Source organism: Spea bombifrons, chromosome 9, assembly GCF_027358695.1.
Source record: "Spea bombifrons isolate aSpeBom1 chromosome 9, aSpeBom1.2.pri, whole genome shotgun sequence".
NCBI classification, from domain to species: domain Eukaryota; kingdom Metazoa; phylum Chordata; class Amphibia; order Anura; family Pelobatidae; genus Spea; species Spea bombifrons.
The window spans coordinates 3,053,922-3,071,098 of NC_071095.1; the positions used below are offsets into that span (position 1 = coordinate 3,053,922).

The window sequence follows — 17,177 nt, forward strand, 5'->3', positions numbered from 1 at the left end:
ACAAGTCCTGAGACATTCTGCGTCCTTCCGTCGTAAGACCGACGTGAGGTGTATCTGGTGTGTCGGACCTGACTGGGAGGACAAACCTTTCGGCCGTTACCATGATGCTGCTTTTGATTTCGGATCTTGCTTTCCATTAGTCCTTTCTTGCTGCTCTGAATGATTTATTTATTGGATCCTGTAAGCCAAAACCTAAATTGATATTTATTTTTCTATAAATGAAAGAAGAGTCTGTTCTTGGGTGCATGCCGACCCAGATAATGTCCCTTAATTACTGCCTTTTAAGAAATCGAAGCAGTCCTAGGACAGCATTAGCAGAATGGTTTGTGTTAGTGTGCGTATACGCAGTGGCTTGATGTGTTTTTTTTTAATTAGTTACATTTGTTGACATTAATCTGTTTGCGAAGTCCATGAGGTGTCTCCTTTTTCTAATAACTTTCTGTGTAATCCAATTAGGGATAGTTTGTGTAGGTTTGGCATGTTCTTGTAATATATATATTTTATTTATTTATTTTAGCATTTTCTGATAGGTGCAAACAGTAAACAAACGGGTGAATAGGCTTTGAAACCGTTAACTTATATATCCCGTTAGATTTTTGTGGAATAAAATAAGCTCAATAAGCCTACAGCCAGCAAACTACAGGGGGTCGGGCAGCTCGCGACCTCCGTGGGAATAGTGTCTCCTGTCGCGCTTTCTTTGATCCGTCTTCATGAAATACCTTATTCTCTTCTCTGCGTTCTGAAGTGCGATTAGCACTAGAACTTTGTTTTCATGGATAAGTACATTTACCTGCTGTTACCCCAAGAAAACTAATGGACTATATCTCTGCGGAGTTGTTTTGTGTGCATTGATCCCTGCAGAGATTTTAGAATCCTTTTGGTTTTTTTTTTAATACAGTTGATATAAATATTGTTAAAAAATGTAGAAGAAGCTTACATTGTGAGGAAAGGTCTGCTTTACGATCTGTTGTGCACACGAACCATCAATTGAACTTACTAGTAGGTTAAACTGGGAAAAAAAACCCGAACAGATCTGTCCTTTTATTCTTTCTTTTAGAGGGTTAATCGCTTAAACACAACACGAGCTATTAAGGTTTTCTTCAGCTTTTACGGCAGCAACCTGTCGGTACCGTCCATTTTTTTGTCACGTTTTGATCTTTGGTAGATATAGCGAGAATCTTTATCTCAATGGAAATCACTAGCATAAATCTATTTATTGCTGTATAGAGGGGAAAAACACGTAAAATAGCGGATTATGTCAGCATGCGATGGCGAGCTCCCTGTTCTCAAAGAATTGATGTAAAAATCAAAAGTAAAGTTGGGCCGTGAATTGACCTTTTGATACATTGTATCCTGTGCATTAAAAAGCTTTCTTTGTAGCAGACTTTCACTTCGTATAGCTACAAATGACCAAAAAGCAAGGATTTATCTTGAATTACTTGACAGCAAAATGCCTGCCAATTGCCAAAATAAAAAAATACACACCCCATGCAAAGCTCTTGGTGCCCAGAGGGTAATGCCACCATTAGTTGGGTCATGTTTCTGACAGGAAGAAAAATGGCGGCCTAGATGAGTAGAATGGTTCTTATGAAGCGTCCATCATGGCTCAATGGACACACGCAGATTAACAGATGGAATGATATCGCTTCATCTGTTGTAGTCTAGTCCGTGAACATTGTTTCTCGCATTCTACGTCTTAAATACACTGTGACAATCCATGGGATCCTCTTAGTCACCAATTCTGTACTGGAAAGTTAGTATTTCTGGGAATGTCATGAATTCCTCATAATACCCTTAGGTCAAGGTAATTTATGAGGCTTCACTCCTTGCGGTGCTTCATAGAACCTGCACAGATTCCGTGTAATTTTGAGATTTTATGCATGAATTAGTTATAACGGGATTTACCATACTTCTGTACATGGCGTAGTGACTCGGGGTGCTCGGCATCGGCAGGTAGACCAAAGCACGGAACATATTTCCATTGCCAATAAACTCTCCTTCATGGTTCAAAGTGGTGGTTGACGTTGTCCCAGCTCTTAAGAGAGACTTTAAGAAACTCTATTGTGTCGTAGACTGGATATTACCTCATTCTTATGGAAGCGCTGCCGGAAATGACCCTGATGTTAGCTTCTTAACATTATGATATTACTTTTTTAATCTTGGTTGAGGTATGGCTCCGAAATACCTTTGCCCAAAAAGAAAAACTCGATGGGCCGTGCCATTCAGCCAACGCTGGCGATGCCAACCGTTCGTTTTGTCGGAGGGCACGATTAATACAGCTCCAGGCCAATCGATGGATTGACAAACCAATGCAGATCAGAATAGCTAATGTCCTCGTTACATCTGTGGTCTGATTATACTATGTCATTTTCCTGGGATGACGGTAATGCCAACATTTTTTTCGTGTGTTTGTGTACTTACCATTGTGATAATGTTGCTGAAAATATCCATAGTTTGTGCAGATGGCCGTCTGCTTTTGCGGCAGCAGTAATTGAACACTTTGCTCTCTGCTATCTCATACTGTAAAGCAAGAGGCAGCAAGACTGTCCGGATGAGGACATATTGGGTCATAATTGTGAAAAAAAAATACGGAATTTAGAGGACAAAAAGTAGTTTTTTTTAGAAGTAGCGTTTTGAGTCTTAAGTGACATTTTATGCGTTTTTCTCTAGATTATATGTTTTGACCCCCCGCCTTCCGTTCCTCTTTCTCCATGTTTACATATTAAACTCGAGAAGCCCCTGATTCATTGTTTTTTGTTGCGATTTCTTTCTCCTCGGCAAGCAGGGCAGTCTGAGAATGCAGGAATGAAATGTACGCTCTGTATCCTGTTCGTATTGTTGACTAGGAAATGTCCCGTTGCCTTTTTTTTTTTTTTTTTTTTCTTGAATTGTGGATTTTAAATACTCGCAGAGATTTCAGCTAAAGATCTGTTGCTGTCAACGTTTTGGGTGCGGTTTGTCTTCAGAAGGAAGAGGGGGAAAAAAAAAATATCTTAAGAAAAGGAGAAATGTCCCAGCTTCAGAAATAAAATATATATGTTTGGTTTATACAAGCCCCTGCGGTACGACTAGGCTGCAACTTTATGAACCTTTAGCTCCTGACCAAGAGACAATATCCTTCCCATTTTGTGTTTAATAAAACTCTGTTCATTATATTGAACTATAAAACAGTGGCTTCTTGAAGACACTGGCACATGTAGACTCTGGGTTCCTGCTGGGGTACCTGCGTCTTCCAAGTGATCGAGAGATGAGTGGTTCTAGTTACTGGCATACCAGAGGTGGCCCATCCTAAAGAACATCAGTAATAATTTATACAGTATTGGGGTTTGACTTGTTTCCGATGAAAATCCTCTCTTCCCCTGTAGGTGATGAACTCTTGATTGACCGGATTGCCCACGCAGGAGTGATCAACCCCGACGACCAGTGGACTCCTTTACCCTTGAACGGACACGTTGCCCACTTTGACTTGAAGATCAGGGTCAGATGCGATGAGAATTACTATGGCTCCATGTGCAACAAGTTATGTAGGCCGAGGGATGACTTTGTGGGACATTACACGTGCGACCATAACGGAAACAAAGCCTGCATGGAAGGCTGGATGGGAGAAGAGTGTAAACAAGGTACGCATATCTTAATCTGACTGCTGTGATCTTTCCGAATGCGAGTTAGAATCACAAAAAAAGTTTTTCTTATTTTTCTAGCTTCTTGTTACTTTCTGTATATGAGAAGTTCCTTTTTATTATTATTATAAGCGTTCCTTTGTGTGTTGTCTTCTATTCGAAGCATTGTTCCTAAGTTGCTCTCCTGTGGTGTCTTAGGAAGGATGCTCTAACGAGGCATTTCTCATCCGGGCATCCGCTACATTCCTGCTTTTCCGAGATCTGTAGCGTCACAACAATCTTTGTTTATGCGTAGGTAGGGTGGAAGCGTTGGTAATGGGGACTGCTGGTGGCTCGTCACAGACTAGGGAACATCCCTGGTACTTGAATGGCTTTAAAACGCTTTACATGTAGGGCTGTGTACCCTGACCCGGGAGCTTGCCAGTGTAGCAGACATTTTCAACTTTGTGATTTAACCATACATTATACAGGGCAGATTCAGACATTCTTGTAGGAGGACCTTATTGAGGGTCAACTTTAAGCAGCCAATCAGCGGCAGGAAAGTCTTTATTTAGACTCTCGCCGGAGCGGGCTGGCGGAGAGTATATCACATGGGGTAGCGAGGGGAGATTTTATTCGGTCGAACACACCAGGGGTAGGAAAAGGAGGCAAATGCAGGGTCCGGCCGTGGAGACCACATTACAATATGAAGGGGCCGCTCCGCTATCCTGTGCGTTGGAGCCCCCCTTTAAACAAGTTCCAGAAACGCAGCCCCTTACACTCTGGAATCCTAACAATTTCTGCTAAACTAAGAGTTCTATTTTTTATTTTGTATGATACAATTTGTGATGAGGCAGTTCCTGTAATGTGATCCTTTTTCCCCTTTTCCACAGCTGTATGCAAACAGGGATGCGATTTACTTCATGGGAGCTGCGCCGTGCCGGGGGAATGCAAGTGAGTATCTGCACGCCGCCTTTATTTCATCAAGAAAGCGGATTTATTAGATTTGTCTGTTGCGTTGTTTGTTTGTTTTATTTTTTGCCGACCCACCCTATTAGAGCATTTAGGGACATGCTCATAAATGGTAACTCTCAGTTCTGAATGCAGAGCAAATGCCATGGAAACCAATGGATTGTCCCAGCTGATATGTCCACGAAACGTCATTTTTTAGACCCGGCCTGATCGGATACCCCCGGTAACTGCAAGGCGTTTTTTTTTTTTTATATAAAGCGGGCGATATGCCTTGGCATCTGATTTCGCTTCAAAATGACAAGGGTGCCAGGAATCGCTAGTCTCAACATGTAGATGAACTTTCCAGTTTGAAGGCAGCACAGCAAAGCTCCCCTCCCAGTAAGCCAACACGCCGCGCATGCTTTGGAACGGGACCATTGTTTTTTAGGATGTTTGACTTTGTAGGTCAGGCTTTGTGTTTTTGGAGCGCTAAAGTAATATTCCGAGTTTTCTGCTTGGGATTCTTGGAGCGGTGCCACCTTTCACTTAGCAGGTAAAAACAAAGGCTGCTTTTTAATTCAGCGAGGGGGGGATAAAAGGAAGAAGGATGGGCGCGAGTAAAAGTCACTCGCTGCCAATTGTCTGACTTGGATTGTAAACGCCGTTACAATGATTCACGGTGGTCCGCTAGGTTTGTATCCTTTTTCTAGTAAGGACAGTAAAATAGTGACCCTTCTTACGCATTTTGTTACTTGGCTTCTTTATTTTCCCGTGTCTTTGTAGGAATATGCCACCTGAGATTTAATAATTTTTTAGATATATATTCAATTTTGACTTAAACAGGTTTTACAGAATAGTTTTTCTAATGCAGCTTATAATTCTTTGTAGTAATAAATAAATAAAATGCTCTCTGGCTTTTTGCTCCTTGGATGCTCCTTGAGCCGGTCGGACGCTCGCTTCGGAAATGTTCAGTTTTCCTTGAGTTGAAGCCGTGAAATACCTTCAGTGATCAAAGAATCCTTATCCGGCAAGCAAAGTCCTGCCGAGTCTTAACCGCCGCAGCTTTGACAGCAAATGTCAGCCGCGGGCCTTTGATGTCCGTCGTCCTGCTTGGTTCTTCCTTTTGACTTTCCTAATAAGCGATTAACATCTGGCCGGCCACAGAAGTAGCGTGATAAGCACTTTATCTCTGCACGGGAGACTTCGAATACTACATTTGATCAGCGTCGATAGCCCGGCTTAATCGTTTTAGTAGTAGAAATCACACGCAAACATTTTAAGGAGCGTTTTTTTTCCAGTTTCCATGGCAACAACAATGCCTGCTCTTGTGTTGCATGATGATTATGCCTTTGCAGCCAAAATTCTCAACGAGGCAAACTTTTTACCTAAACACAATTTCGTGGCAACAAGTGGTTCCGTTATCTTTATGGTTAAATCCTTTTTCTTTATAGGAACTGATGATGTTAGCGTTTTATTTCTCATTCTAGACTCCTGTTACGGGTTGCTTCAATAGCTGCTGATCTTTAAGTGGTAACTGTTTGTATTTAATGGCTTTTTCACGTTGCTTCCTTCTAACCCTGCAATCTACGCAACGACGTCCATTTCCAGTAATAAGGGGGTTGCTTATTTGAGTTGTTTGTGGTTGCTATGCCCCGAAGCTCACGCGCTACCTTCGTACATAATAGGATAGAGTTACTGCTTTAAACTGGCTGATGGCAGTATCCTAATCAGAAATCTCAATAGGCCGCACGTCTAGTCCCTTCTTGGCCGCCATAGGAAAACGTGGAAATGTTCTTGCCCGGTCACCGCTCCTTTTGCCTTGGATGTATAAGCCTGTTTAGATATGGCGTTACTCTGCAGGCGGAGGCAGATTATTACCCCCACCTGTTTAGGAAGCCTGGTCGCATGCTTTCATACCCCGTAGAGGTTCATTCGCTAATCCAGGTTCACTTGAGTTCCGTCGTCGATGATTGGCACTTGAAAGGTTTGAGCGTTCGCCGTGGGGGACTGTGCTGCGAAATCCCACGCTCGGACCATGCCTCGGTGGGCTTGAGGTCGGTTGCTGAACTCCCTGGAAACTATCTGATTAGCTCCTTGGAAGTCCTACCAAGTTCTTCGCATAACCAACCTTCTCAATGGAGACTCAACTCAAACCAACTACCCATGGAAAAGCCAGTCTTATTGCCGCTTTTACTCCTCTACTGAGGCTATCGCTTATTTATTTATTGAAGGCTTTTTTGTATGTTGTGAAGGCTGCGTCAGGAAAGTAATTTAGTGATGTCTCCAGCTATGAATAACAGGATATATTTAATTGTTTTTGGTACGTGCATAATTGCTTGGAGAAAAATAACTTTTAAGAATGCCACTACACTCACCGTTCTATTTATACATATTTATCTGCCCAAATTAATATGAATCCCTTTGTGTTTTAACATTTCTTAACATTTTCTTGGTTGAGCTGCCGAACCCCCCCCAGCCCCCCTGCCCATCGTGATGTATTAATTTTTTCAGTCTGGGCTTGTTCTGTATCTGCCTTTCCTTGTTGTTGGCAAAACCAGCCTTTAACCGAAAATTGCTTTATTCTGTGTTGGAATAGTGATGGCAAGGTAAATACGATCATGGAATCCAGCCTGGAATCTGATACAGAGGAAATATTGGCCCCGATGATAAAAGTAGATTGTAACTCGAATTGCTGGTCCATAAAAGAACACTTTTTTATAATTTTATTGAATTGAAGTTGATAGAGCGCTACTGAATATGCTGGTGCTAAATAATATTGCCATTCAAGATATTTGGCAGTAATGCAAATACCCAGCTTATTGTGTGATTGTCTACAAGAACTTGTTGCGGGATCTCTTCTCGCAGTCCCAGGTTGACCCAAGGAGACACCAGAGATGAACAATCCCCATGAGAAAGGCCAACTCTGCTCCTCTCCAGGGGAAAGTTAGCCAGGGTCCCTCAAACCGTCAGCTCCTCAATGTGTTTAAAAAATGTTTTAAGATCTACGGCGCCATCTCTCTAGTATTTTCTATGAATACCCTATTGGTTCTGTAGTGTCTGTGTCTGCAGGCGACTCATGAGTCCTCTGTGTTTTATTTCATCCGGAATATGGAATTCATTTCATGCCAGGACTTCGAAATTGAATTGATCATCCTCAAACAAGAAAATCAAAAAGCCACAATGTGGCCTGTTACAGTACCGTGTGTTTTCCCGACACCAACGGTGCCAGCTGCTTCTGGATGCAATTCAAAGAATTACCTTGTGCCGCAATGAAATTCCACCTTTGAGCCTCATCCTCTGTCTTGCAAGGTCACCGTATCCTCCACGTAACAATTGCCTCGGTGCAGACATGGAGGTTTGGAGGCTGATAAGGTTACCCCGGCTACACATTCTCTACTTGTTTATATTTCCAATCCCTTCTGCCGCGTTCTATGATTTGCTAATGTCTCGGTCAAAAGGATGTCGCAAGTCTCTCTCCAGGGTTCGGTTCTTCTACAAAATGTACCAAGTTCTTCTCTCCTCATTCATTAATAGTCAGCAGTTCAGACATTTAACCCCCATCCTTAACTGTAATGTCAGGGAACATTTGCTTCCTTTTGGATGTTGACTTGTTCTTCCTATATTAAGTTTCTACCAGTTGAAGCCATAAATATCTAGAAATGGCAGCAGATGAGGACCTTTTGTCCCGTTTCATCTGTCCAGTTTGCCTTCTGAAATTTCTATCCATTGCAAAATGCTAATAAAATTTAAAAAAAAAACGGATTTTGCAGAATAGAATGAAGCTGTTTTTTTTATTTTTATATATATTTTTTTTAATTAAACATTTATTTTAACCTTGGCCTTGAAGCGGTTGATCTGCCTGTGGGGCGTCCTGTTGTATCCGCAACTTTTCCGGAGAGCTGTAAATAAATCAAAGGAAATGCTAGATTGCCTTTTTCATTTTACAGTAATTTTATTATTTATTTTTTACTTCACTTTTTTACTTTTTTTTTTTTTTTTTTTTCCTTCTTTGATAGCATTTTTTTTTTGGGGGGATATAAAGTGCAATCCCGTTAATAAGGCACTTATAGTTAACCTATAAGAGAGCCAGATGTCTGAATACTCCAAAATGCTAAGCATGTACGTGGCCTTGTATGACATCCTATCCGATCTGTCATAAGATTCATGTTAACATTTTCTGCACTTCCGATAGGGAAATGAAATTAAAGCTGCCCCATCACCTGCGGAGTTAGGATGGAACCAGACTTCCCGTGATACAGGAAGTTTTGATTTACTCTTCCTAGATAATGTTAGCGCCGCCAGATTTAACACGTAGTGACCCTTTGATTCATAAACATTGGGTTCCTCTCCCAAAAAAAAAAAAAAAAGGCTTATGCTATAACTGGAAATCTATAGGAAATAAATCTTTTGGTTAACCGATAATTCTGCTTCCTGCGCACAGAGAGGAATTTTATACTTTGTGTGTCGGAATTTTTTAATGACGTAAGTATCTCGACCGTATCCGTCTCTTTAAAATAATGGGACGGAGAGGAGGTTTTAAGCCGGGAACGTACTCTAAAACGGCGCAGTATAAATACATAACACTCATTGTATGGAAAAGGATCCCAAAATAACTCCTGAGAAAATTGACAAGACAGCTGTGTCTTCACCCGCCCCCAAGCCTTGAAATAACGCTTTCATGCTCTAGAACAACAAATTGGCTAACCTCTCGCCAGCCGCTTGACCAAAGCTGAATGTGCTGAATGTTGCCGAAATTCCTTAGAAAACGACCCAGTTTTGTGTTCTGAGAGATCGTGATAGCAGCTTTACGGAGGATTAAATAATCCGGAGCGGTGGAGCCCGACGCGCGGTTGGCTAGAACAATGCGTGTAGAATACCAGGAAGCGGAATACTTCCGACATGTACCGACTGTAGGGTTCCGACGCATCCTCACCCAAAAGGGATCATGGGAAATGAAGGGAAATTTGCATACAGTGTCCTGGTTGTGCCTCTTGGTGGAGGACGATATGTTGTTGGATCTGAAAAATGTATATAAAATCTAAATAATTTAAACAAATTAAGAGCTTCCAATGCTGGATGTTTGTTTCCAACAGCAGTTATCGAGAGGATTCTTCCATTTAAGTGATTCGCTCAGTTACAGCCCATACGTTTCTGCCACGGCTGCTTTGCCGATAGCCGCAGCCTTTTCTTGCCTCGTCGTCTTCTGAAGGCGTCTGTAAAGCTCACGGAAATAAAGGAGATGCGTGTGTGGTTTGCGACGTGTGTTATAGGGCAGTCGCACCTTTGTTTATTATCGTTACTCTTCACATGTAGCATGTAGAGGTCACGGTGTGGATGGTCCCGCAGAGTAGATTGTGTTGACCAGCTGGTGACTACATGGACCATGGACTGCAGCAAGAGGTTACATTAACCCTCGACCACCCCTATTTTGAGGCTCCGTCCCTTGAATGCTACTTGTGCCGTAAGAATGGCACCCTCCGTGAAGATTAATCCGTTTCCCTCTGTTCGTAGATGTCACTACGGATGGCAAGGCCAGTACTGTACGGAGTGCGTTCCTTACCCCGGCTGCGTACATGGCAGCTGCCGGGAGCCTTGGCAGTGTAACTGCGAGACCAACTGGGGCGGCCTGCTCTGCAACAAAGGTATGTGCTGTGAATTTTTTGCTATTTTATACTATTTTGTAGCGAAACAGTATGCTTGTTTTTAAATAAAATACCTTTATATATAAATAGTACAGCATCTATGGAAAGAAAAGGCGTAAGCTGGTAAAGGATGATACCTCCGTTGACTATTACAGAACGGTTTTTATAACGCTAGAAGAAAGTCTTAGCCTCTCTAGAAACATTTAAAAAAAACAAATGGAATTGGGTCGGTACCAAGCATTCAAGCTTTAAAGGAATATATCTTACTGCGAGTATCGGCAGAAGGAGTGCTTTGAAAGTTAGACTCGTGTGTTAGACTCGTGTGTCCTCTCCGGTAACACCGGGGTCATGTCCGAGTGGCATTTACTAAAGCAGAATGGTTTGTCTATACTGGAAAGGTAGGCAGGTCAAGACAGGTTATTTTTAGGGAATCCCCCCGACGAGCCCTGGGTTCTTTTAAAGGGCTGTCATAACAGCCGTGCGAGATGCACCTTGGTTTAGCGGCAGCTTTAAAGCTCTGTTGCTTTAACCTCTTTCGGCCCAAGTGGAGCGTAACACGTTGCAGATGAAGCCCCCCCAGCAAATGCCAAGGGCAAGCATCTGTCGGCCCCCCCTGGACCTCTATCGTTTGCCGGTGCTCTTTGCGCACATGAAAAGGAGTTAAGGTGCCCAGCCGGCTGGTGACGAGAACTCGAGGTCACCGCTGCGTAACTTTAGCTACTTTGAAAGCACTAAACGGGTGTGTGGCTGTCGGCCTACAATTCAAAGCTATTCGCAAGCAGACGCACGTGTCTACTGGGTTTATTTAGCATTACCCCCCCCATACAGTCATAGTTCTATAACATAACAGCCTTATGTGATGGGCATATCTCCTAGATACGATGGGACTCCAAGTCATATATTTAGCTATACCCATTCCCATCTTTATTTTGCTGCGTTGATTTCTTTTGGTGTTTAAATATGGTGATTTCAGGGCCAACCGATCAGTTTACGCGACTTACATCTAAATTCCATCTTATTTCCATTCTATCATTTTGCTACTCGGTGCTGCAGGGCGTGAAAGCGTCTCGGGGTCATTTTCCACTTAACTGGTAATTTATCTTCGTTTTTTTTTTTTTTTTTTAGATCTAAACTATTGCGGAACCCATCGCCCGTGTTTAAACGGCGGCACCTGTATGAACGCGGAGCCTGATAAATATCACTGCGCATGTCCCGACGGCTATCTGGGAAAGAACTGCGAAATCGGTACGTACGCTGCCTTTTTTTAGCGATATTTACCCCGTCTGTTCGAAGATATATAATTAATGAAAACAAGCAAACCCAGTCTGTTTAAATGTCTCTTTAAAGCCATTGTGGACTGACTCCAGATTATATATTCCTATATTTTACTTTTTTACTTTAAGATCATTTATTTTATTATTTTATATACATATATATATATTTTATTTTTTATTGGTAAAGCGGAGCACGCTTGCGCGTCCAACCCTTGTGCAAATGATGGCATCTGTCACGAAGTTTCTTCTGGATTTGAATGCCATTGTCCTCCAGGCTGGACTGGACCAACCTGTGCAGTCGGTAAGTTACGTTTCTACTCATCGCGTGCAGCGAGATCTCTACAAGATGGCATTGTGAGGATACGCCGCTCGTGGTATCCATACCATCCGGGCTACAAAGCTGCACAATGACTTAAGACGCGGTATATATCGACCATTAACTGATTTAAAACTTTTACAAACCTAGACTAACCACGCTAATGAAGTTATCGCTGGTGGGGTGTTTTATTATATATATATATATATATATATATATATATATATATATATATATATATATATATATATATATATATATATATATATATTATAATTTTTTTTTTTAATTTAATATTTAAATATATATGTTTATTAATAATATTATTTTCTTAATCCCTTTCCTGATTGGCAGACATTGACGAATGCGCGTCCAGCCCTTGCGCACGCGGCGGAATCTGTAAAGATCTTATAAACGGATTTGAATGTATCTGCCCCCCGCAATGGGTAGGGACCACGTGTCAGCTTGGTAAGACTTTTTCGCCCACACAGCCGTTTCATATATATAATATATTTTTTTAAATGGTCTTTCACATAAGACGGGGGCAATAAATTGCTTAGACAAACCCTGCTTGTAGAAAGATAAAAAGGTATTATTTCGATCTGAAAAGCTGATGACACTGAAAAGTCCAATCCTAGATGCAGTTCTAAGTATCGCTATTTACCCCCCCTAATTCTGATTATATATTTTTGTTTTATGTTTTTTTGTTTTGTTATTTAACAAGTGTATTGGTTACGTTTATTTTACTAAATTGGTGGTGGAAATTCTGGTGTGGTCAAAGCAAGTAGAACTAACGGATTTCACGTCCTTTAATACCTGGACCCCGTGGGGGTTAATTAACATGGCATGAGACCCGCATCGTGATAACGGGTTATGGGGCATGGAGCATCGTACAGCATGCATGCGCCTAACACGTTATGGTTATAGAAGTCTACCGGTTGACGTTGGTGTTTTCTGCTTGGTGCCTGGGTAATGTTTTTTGTGTGTGTGTGTTCTTTATGTCCTTTTTTTGTCTTGTTTCGCAGATGCTAATGAATGTGAGGGAAACCCCTGTCTTAATGCTTATTCTTGCAGAAATCTGATTGGTGGATATTACTGTGACTGCATTCCAGGATGGACAGGCGTAAATTGTCACATCAGTTAGTATTTTAAGGGTCAACTTCAAAGTTTAACCTCCTCATCTGTTCTAAAAAAAAATAATAATAATAAAAAAAAATTTATAAAAAAATAAATAAATAAAACTCTGCTGATTTGACCATATTCGAGAATCCTCGTCATAAATCCTGCGCTGATTTGTTACTCGTTCTTCCTCATCTGAGTGTTCCCCCCCCCCACCCCCCCTGTCTTCAAACTTTGTTTTCAACTAAAGACCACACTTGCAGTCCCTCTTCTAGCGTCGCCCATGCGTGTTTATCCTATAAAAATGTTTCTTCTGGATTTCTTGCAGATGTTAATGAATGTCACGGGCAGTGTCAGAATAAGGGCATTTGTAAGGTGGGTTTTTGCTGGGATTTCTTGTTGTGTATGTAGTGTTTGTTTTTACATTCCAGACATTTTATTTGTTATTATTATTTGTTTAATATTTATTGATTTTTATTTTTTTATTTTAATTTTTTATTTATGTATTATTATTATTTAGATGGAAATATTTAATGTAAATTGGTGTATTCATTATGTGTGGGGTATTTTTTTTTTTATTTTTTTTTGGCCTCATCCCCAGTAGGATCTTTATGATTTATATTCCACAAGCGTGGGTCTATCCATACATTAATCAATTCAAATGATCCCTTAGGTGTTTTCCAATGAAGCATACATTTTATGCCTTGGGCAACACGTCGAGCATATTTTTCTGTGTCACGCATGACCTATAAGGTTGTGGAACGATTGTTCTCGTTTAGAAATTGCTATTGTTTTCCTAAGTGCTCCAAAGCGGAATTTAAAGTCGCCCCATTTTATGTAGAGAGGGCTTACGATCTAGCGGAGTCAAACTACTGCAATTATTGATTTGAAATGAATTGTACAATTAGGTTAGATCCGCACTATTCTGCTAATAGTGTTCAGGATCGTCGGGTTAACCAGCTCTGTTTGCACTGATGTCATGGTATAGTCGGAGAAAGAGCAGACGCTCTCCGGGCTGGTGTATGTTTATATATACGGCGTAAGGCATGTACGCACTTCGGCCGCGTTCCGCTGTGTAATGCGGCCAGATCAGTCTCCCGCTAGAAACTCCGTGCCTCTCCTAGAGACCAGGATCGATTCTTTTAAAATGAAGACGCCATCCTATCGCTCTGCCGGCGCTGAAACCTCCCGGGTTGCGTTGATACTTTTTTATTTTAGCGATCTTATTTTTGTATGTTTGTAAATCACCCTGCCCTGTCTCTACACAGTTGTCGGGTGTGCTATGGCATCAACGTAAAACAATTAAAAAAAAAAAAATCTTTCTTTCTCCGCCAGGCTAAGCCCAACGGGTACCGCTGCCTCTGCCCGCGCGGCTTTATCGGCAAAAACTGCGAGAAGGAGGTGAACGAGTGCGCAAGCAATCCGTGTCAAAACGGGGGAGTCTGCGCCGATCAAATCAACGGCTTTCAATGTCGGTGTCCTCCCGGGTACGCCGGTGCCACGTGCGAGGTGAGTCCTGCTCCAGTCTTGCAGTCTCTGGCCGCTGGGTCTCCGGCTTGTGTATCAACTACGGCCGCCGGAGGCTGTCGTGCGATACTAGGTGTGGGGGAAAAAAAGCAAAGCTATTAAAGCTGCGTCATTCCGTTTACCACGTCACGTACTGTGTGTCATTTATACATACAAATAGTTTTCGCAGCATTTTTATGCTTTCCCCTTTAAATAGTTTTTATTTTGAGTTTTACTAGGTTTTTATTATTTTTTTTTAAATATTTTTTATTTAGTTTCCTGGTTTTAGGTTGCTTATTGTCTTTTCTCCCCGGTATGTTGCACGAGGCTAAGACGAATTTTGTTTCCGAGTTGTATAGTTATATGTAGCACTACGTGTAGGTCATCGTAATGCCGGGGTATAACTTGACTTTTGAATGTCATTTTAATTGTAAAAAAAAAAAAAAAAAAAGTGTTCTCTCCTCACCCCTCATAAATTACATTGAGCCTGTAAGATAGTTCATTAACCATTGACTTGCCTACGTGTGGTTAAATGGCTCAACGGGTTTGTGAATAATCTACCGCGTTCCGAGAGCGTGAGAACTGAAATCCCTTTCCGGGACCCACGTATCCAAAGAAAAATACTTGTTTGATTGTAGTCCTGCCTATAGCTTTACTGCTCTTCTTTTTTTTCCCCTCCGTTGTAGAAGATCAAGGGGTTTACTGAACGTCTATATGAATTGGTGGAAGTTTTGACCGCTTTGTCTATATCCTTACTACCAACCATTAAACTTGGATGTGGGGGGGGGGGGAGGAAATGTATCTAAGAAAGGAAACTAATGAATGCAACTGATAGGAGAGACATCTAAAGACCGATAATGCTTTTCTCACATTCCTCCTTAAACTTAAGAGACAGCTGGATTGAAATGAAATCTTTAGCTGCTGTGCCTGTCCTTGAGCTCAATCGTTCTAGAAGTGCGGTTGTTTTAATATTAACCCAGAGCGATCGTTTTCAAGCTTCCATCAGAAAGTATACATGCTCCTGCAAATTATGCATTCCATTCCAATCATGTTTTTTTTTTTTTTTTTTTTTTTTTTTTTTTTTTTAATAATAATAAAAAAAGCATTTTTCACCACTCCCAAAAGTAAGATGAGATTTCAATGCTTGTGGGATAATCCTTTTGCCGGAGAGCCTTTAATTGTTTAAATATTGCGATTCTTGGTTTTGCCGAGGCATGAAAAAAAAAAAAACCTTTTTTTTTTTTTTAATGTAAGAGTACGCAGGTGTGTGCTCGAGCCACGTTTACAACAGAGTAAAATGCCCTAGGGATTTATTAAGGGTATACCCTTTAGTTAAATAGGGTGCACCGCCCCAAAAAAAAATACTTTCACAAGCCTAAATAGACGCACGCATAGTTCTCAGCTATGGATTTAAGGGGCCGATTCACCAAAGCTGCCTTCTTTAACAGATATATACAGTATAACAATGTTACAAAAGCCTTTTCTTGTCCTGCTGAATATTCAAAACCCTCCCCGTAAATTGACATTTTTAAGAGGGAACGCTTAATTGTCATGTGACACAAAAGCAGGTCCTGATTGGCTGTTGCCGTAGAAGGTTTTTTTTTTTTTTTTTTTTTTTTTTTTTGTATTGTGTAGCCACTTGGGACCAGGTTGTTTGCGACTAGCAAGGAGGGTCGGGTAGCCGTGCTGGTAGGAAACTCTAATGTCATAGGATGGACGACAAGGAAGCTATTGAAGTTCCTTTTGTTTCGCGAGGAATGACATGCACAGGATATCACCGCAAAAACAATGAGTGTCTCTGGGAATCGGGAATCCTAAAATAGTATTATTAACCCTTCCATCGTCTTTATAGCTTTTCTTCTATAAAGCCCCAGCTTTAAGGTGGAACAACTTTTAACTGATGTCTTTTCCTAAGTACGGTCCGGTTCCCTAGTATGTGAACACGCTATCCGGATTCACGGTACCGCGGCACTCTGGGGAGGAACAAGCACAGATAGGAGCTACTTGGCCCATCTCGTCTGCCTGGATTTTTCCTACCTGCTGAAGAACTTAAACATTATTTAGTTCTCAGTCTCGGTTTTCTCTAGAGCCTTGTAACATTAAATTGCCACCCCGTTAAATCCCTCCAGTAAAAGAACCCATCTGAGTCTCTTATTCAGGGAAACTACTAAATATTTGGGCTCTGAAACAAATAATAAGAATAAAAGTGATTATTATTTTCAATCCTTTTATTAAAGCTGGTGTTCCACCTACTCTGCATTCCGTCATAAATCATGTTTTTTTTCATGGAATGCTTCGCAGACGGCGATGGGCGCCTGCCCAATGAAAAGATGAGATAATAAAGTAACCGATCTCCCGAGGTTTATTTGCTATAGAGCCTAACGAATGTTTTGTCTAAATGAGGCGGCGCTCTCCATCCCGCGCTCTGTAATGTAAAGCGGTGCGTCGGAGCAGGTGGACGGCCGGGACTGTTTTCAGAAAGCTCCGGTTTATTATTAACCGTGCGAGCCGCTGGGCTGCTTTCGATCAGCGAGGTGGCAGGCCGACTTCTATGTTTTTACATCGTCTAACATTTAAATTCCTTTGAAGTTACGGCGGCCAGCTGATTAGTAGCAGCCTCCTGCCAACATGTTTGCTCTTCTAGCTTTTAAAATGGAACGGGAAGGCAGCCGAAGCCGACGAGCGCCTTTTCCTATCTCTGATCTGTTGGGTTTTTTTTATGTGCCCTAAGAGAGGAAAGTATGTATTTGTGCAAACGAGAGATAGGGCT

At 41.5% G+C, this 17,177-nt stretch overlaps 1 protein-coding gene across 2 annotated transcripts in view; it reads left to right on the top strand.

Annotated features, from left to right (window-relative positions):
• The window catches only part of JAG2 (jagged canonical Notch ligand 2), a 41,426-nt gene that overhangs the window by 16,265 nt on the left and 7,984 nt on the right, over window positions 1-17,177 (top strand). The window contains exons 4-12 of one of the 2 annotated variants that reach the window (XM_053475731.1): window positions 3,366-3,620; window positions 4,493-4,553; window positions 10,062-10,192; window positions 11,318-11,437; window positions 11,654-11,767; window positions 12,137-12,250; window positions 12,808-12,921; window positions 13,230-13,276; window positions 14,237-14,410. In XM_053475731.1, the coding sequence (XP_053331706.1) occupies window positions 3,366-3,620; window positions 4,493-4,553; window positions 10,062-10,192; window positions 11,318-11,437; window positions 11,654-11,767; window positions 12,137-12,250; window positions 12,808-12,921; window positions 13,230-13,276; window positions 14,237-14,410 (1,130 nt within the window). The remainder of the gene's footprint in view (window positions 1-3,365; window positions 3,621-4,492; window positions 4,554-10,061; window positions 10,193-11,317; window positions 11,438-11,653; window positions 11,768-12,136; window positions 12,251-12,807; window positions 12,922-13,229; window positions 13,277-14,236; window positions 14,411-17,177) is intronic. The other variant, XM_053475730.1, reaches the window with a different exon arrangement.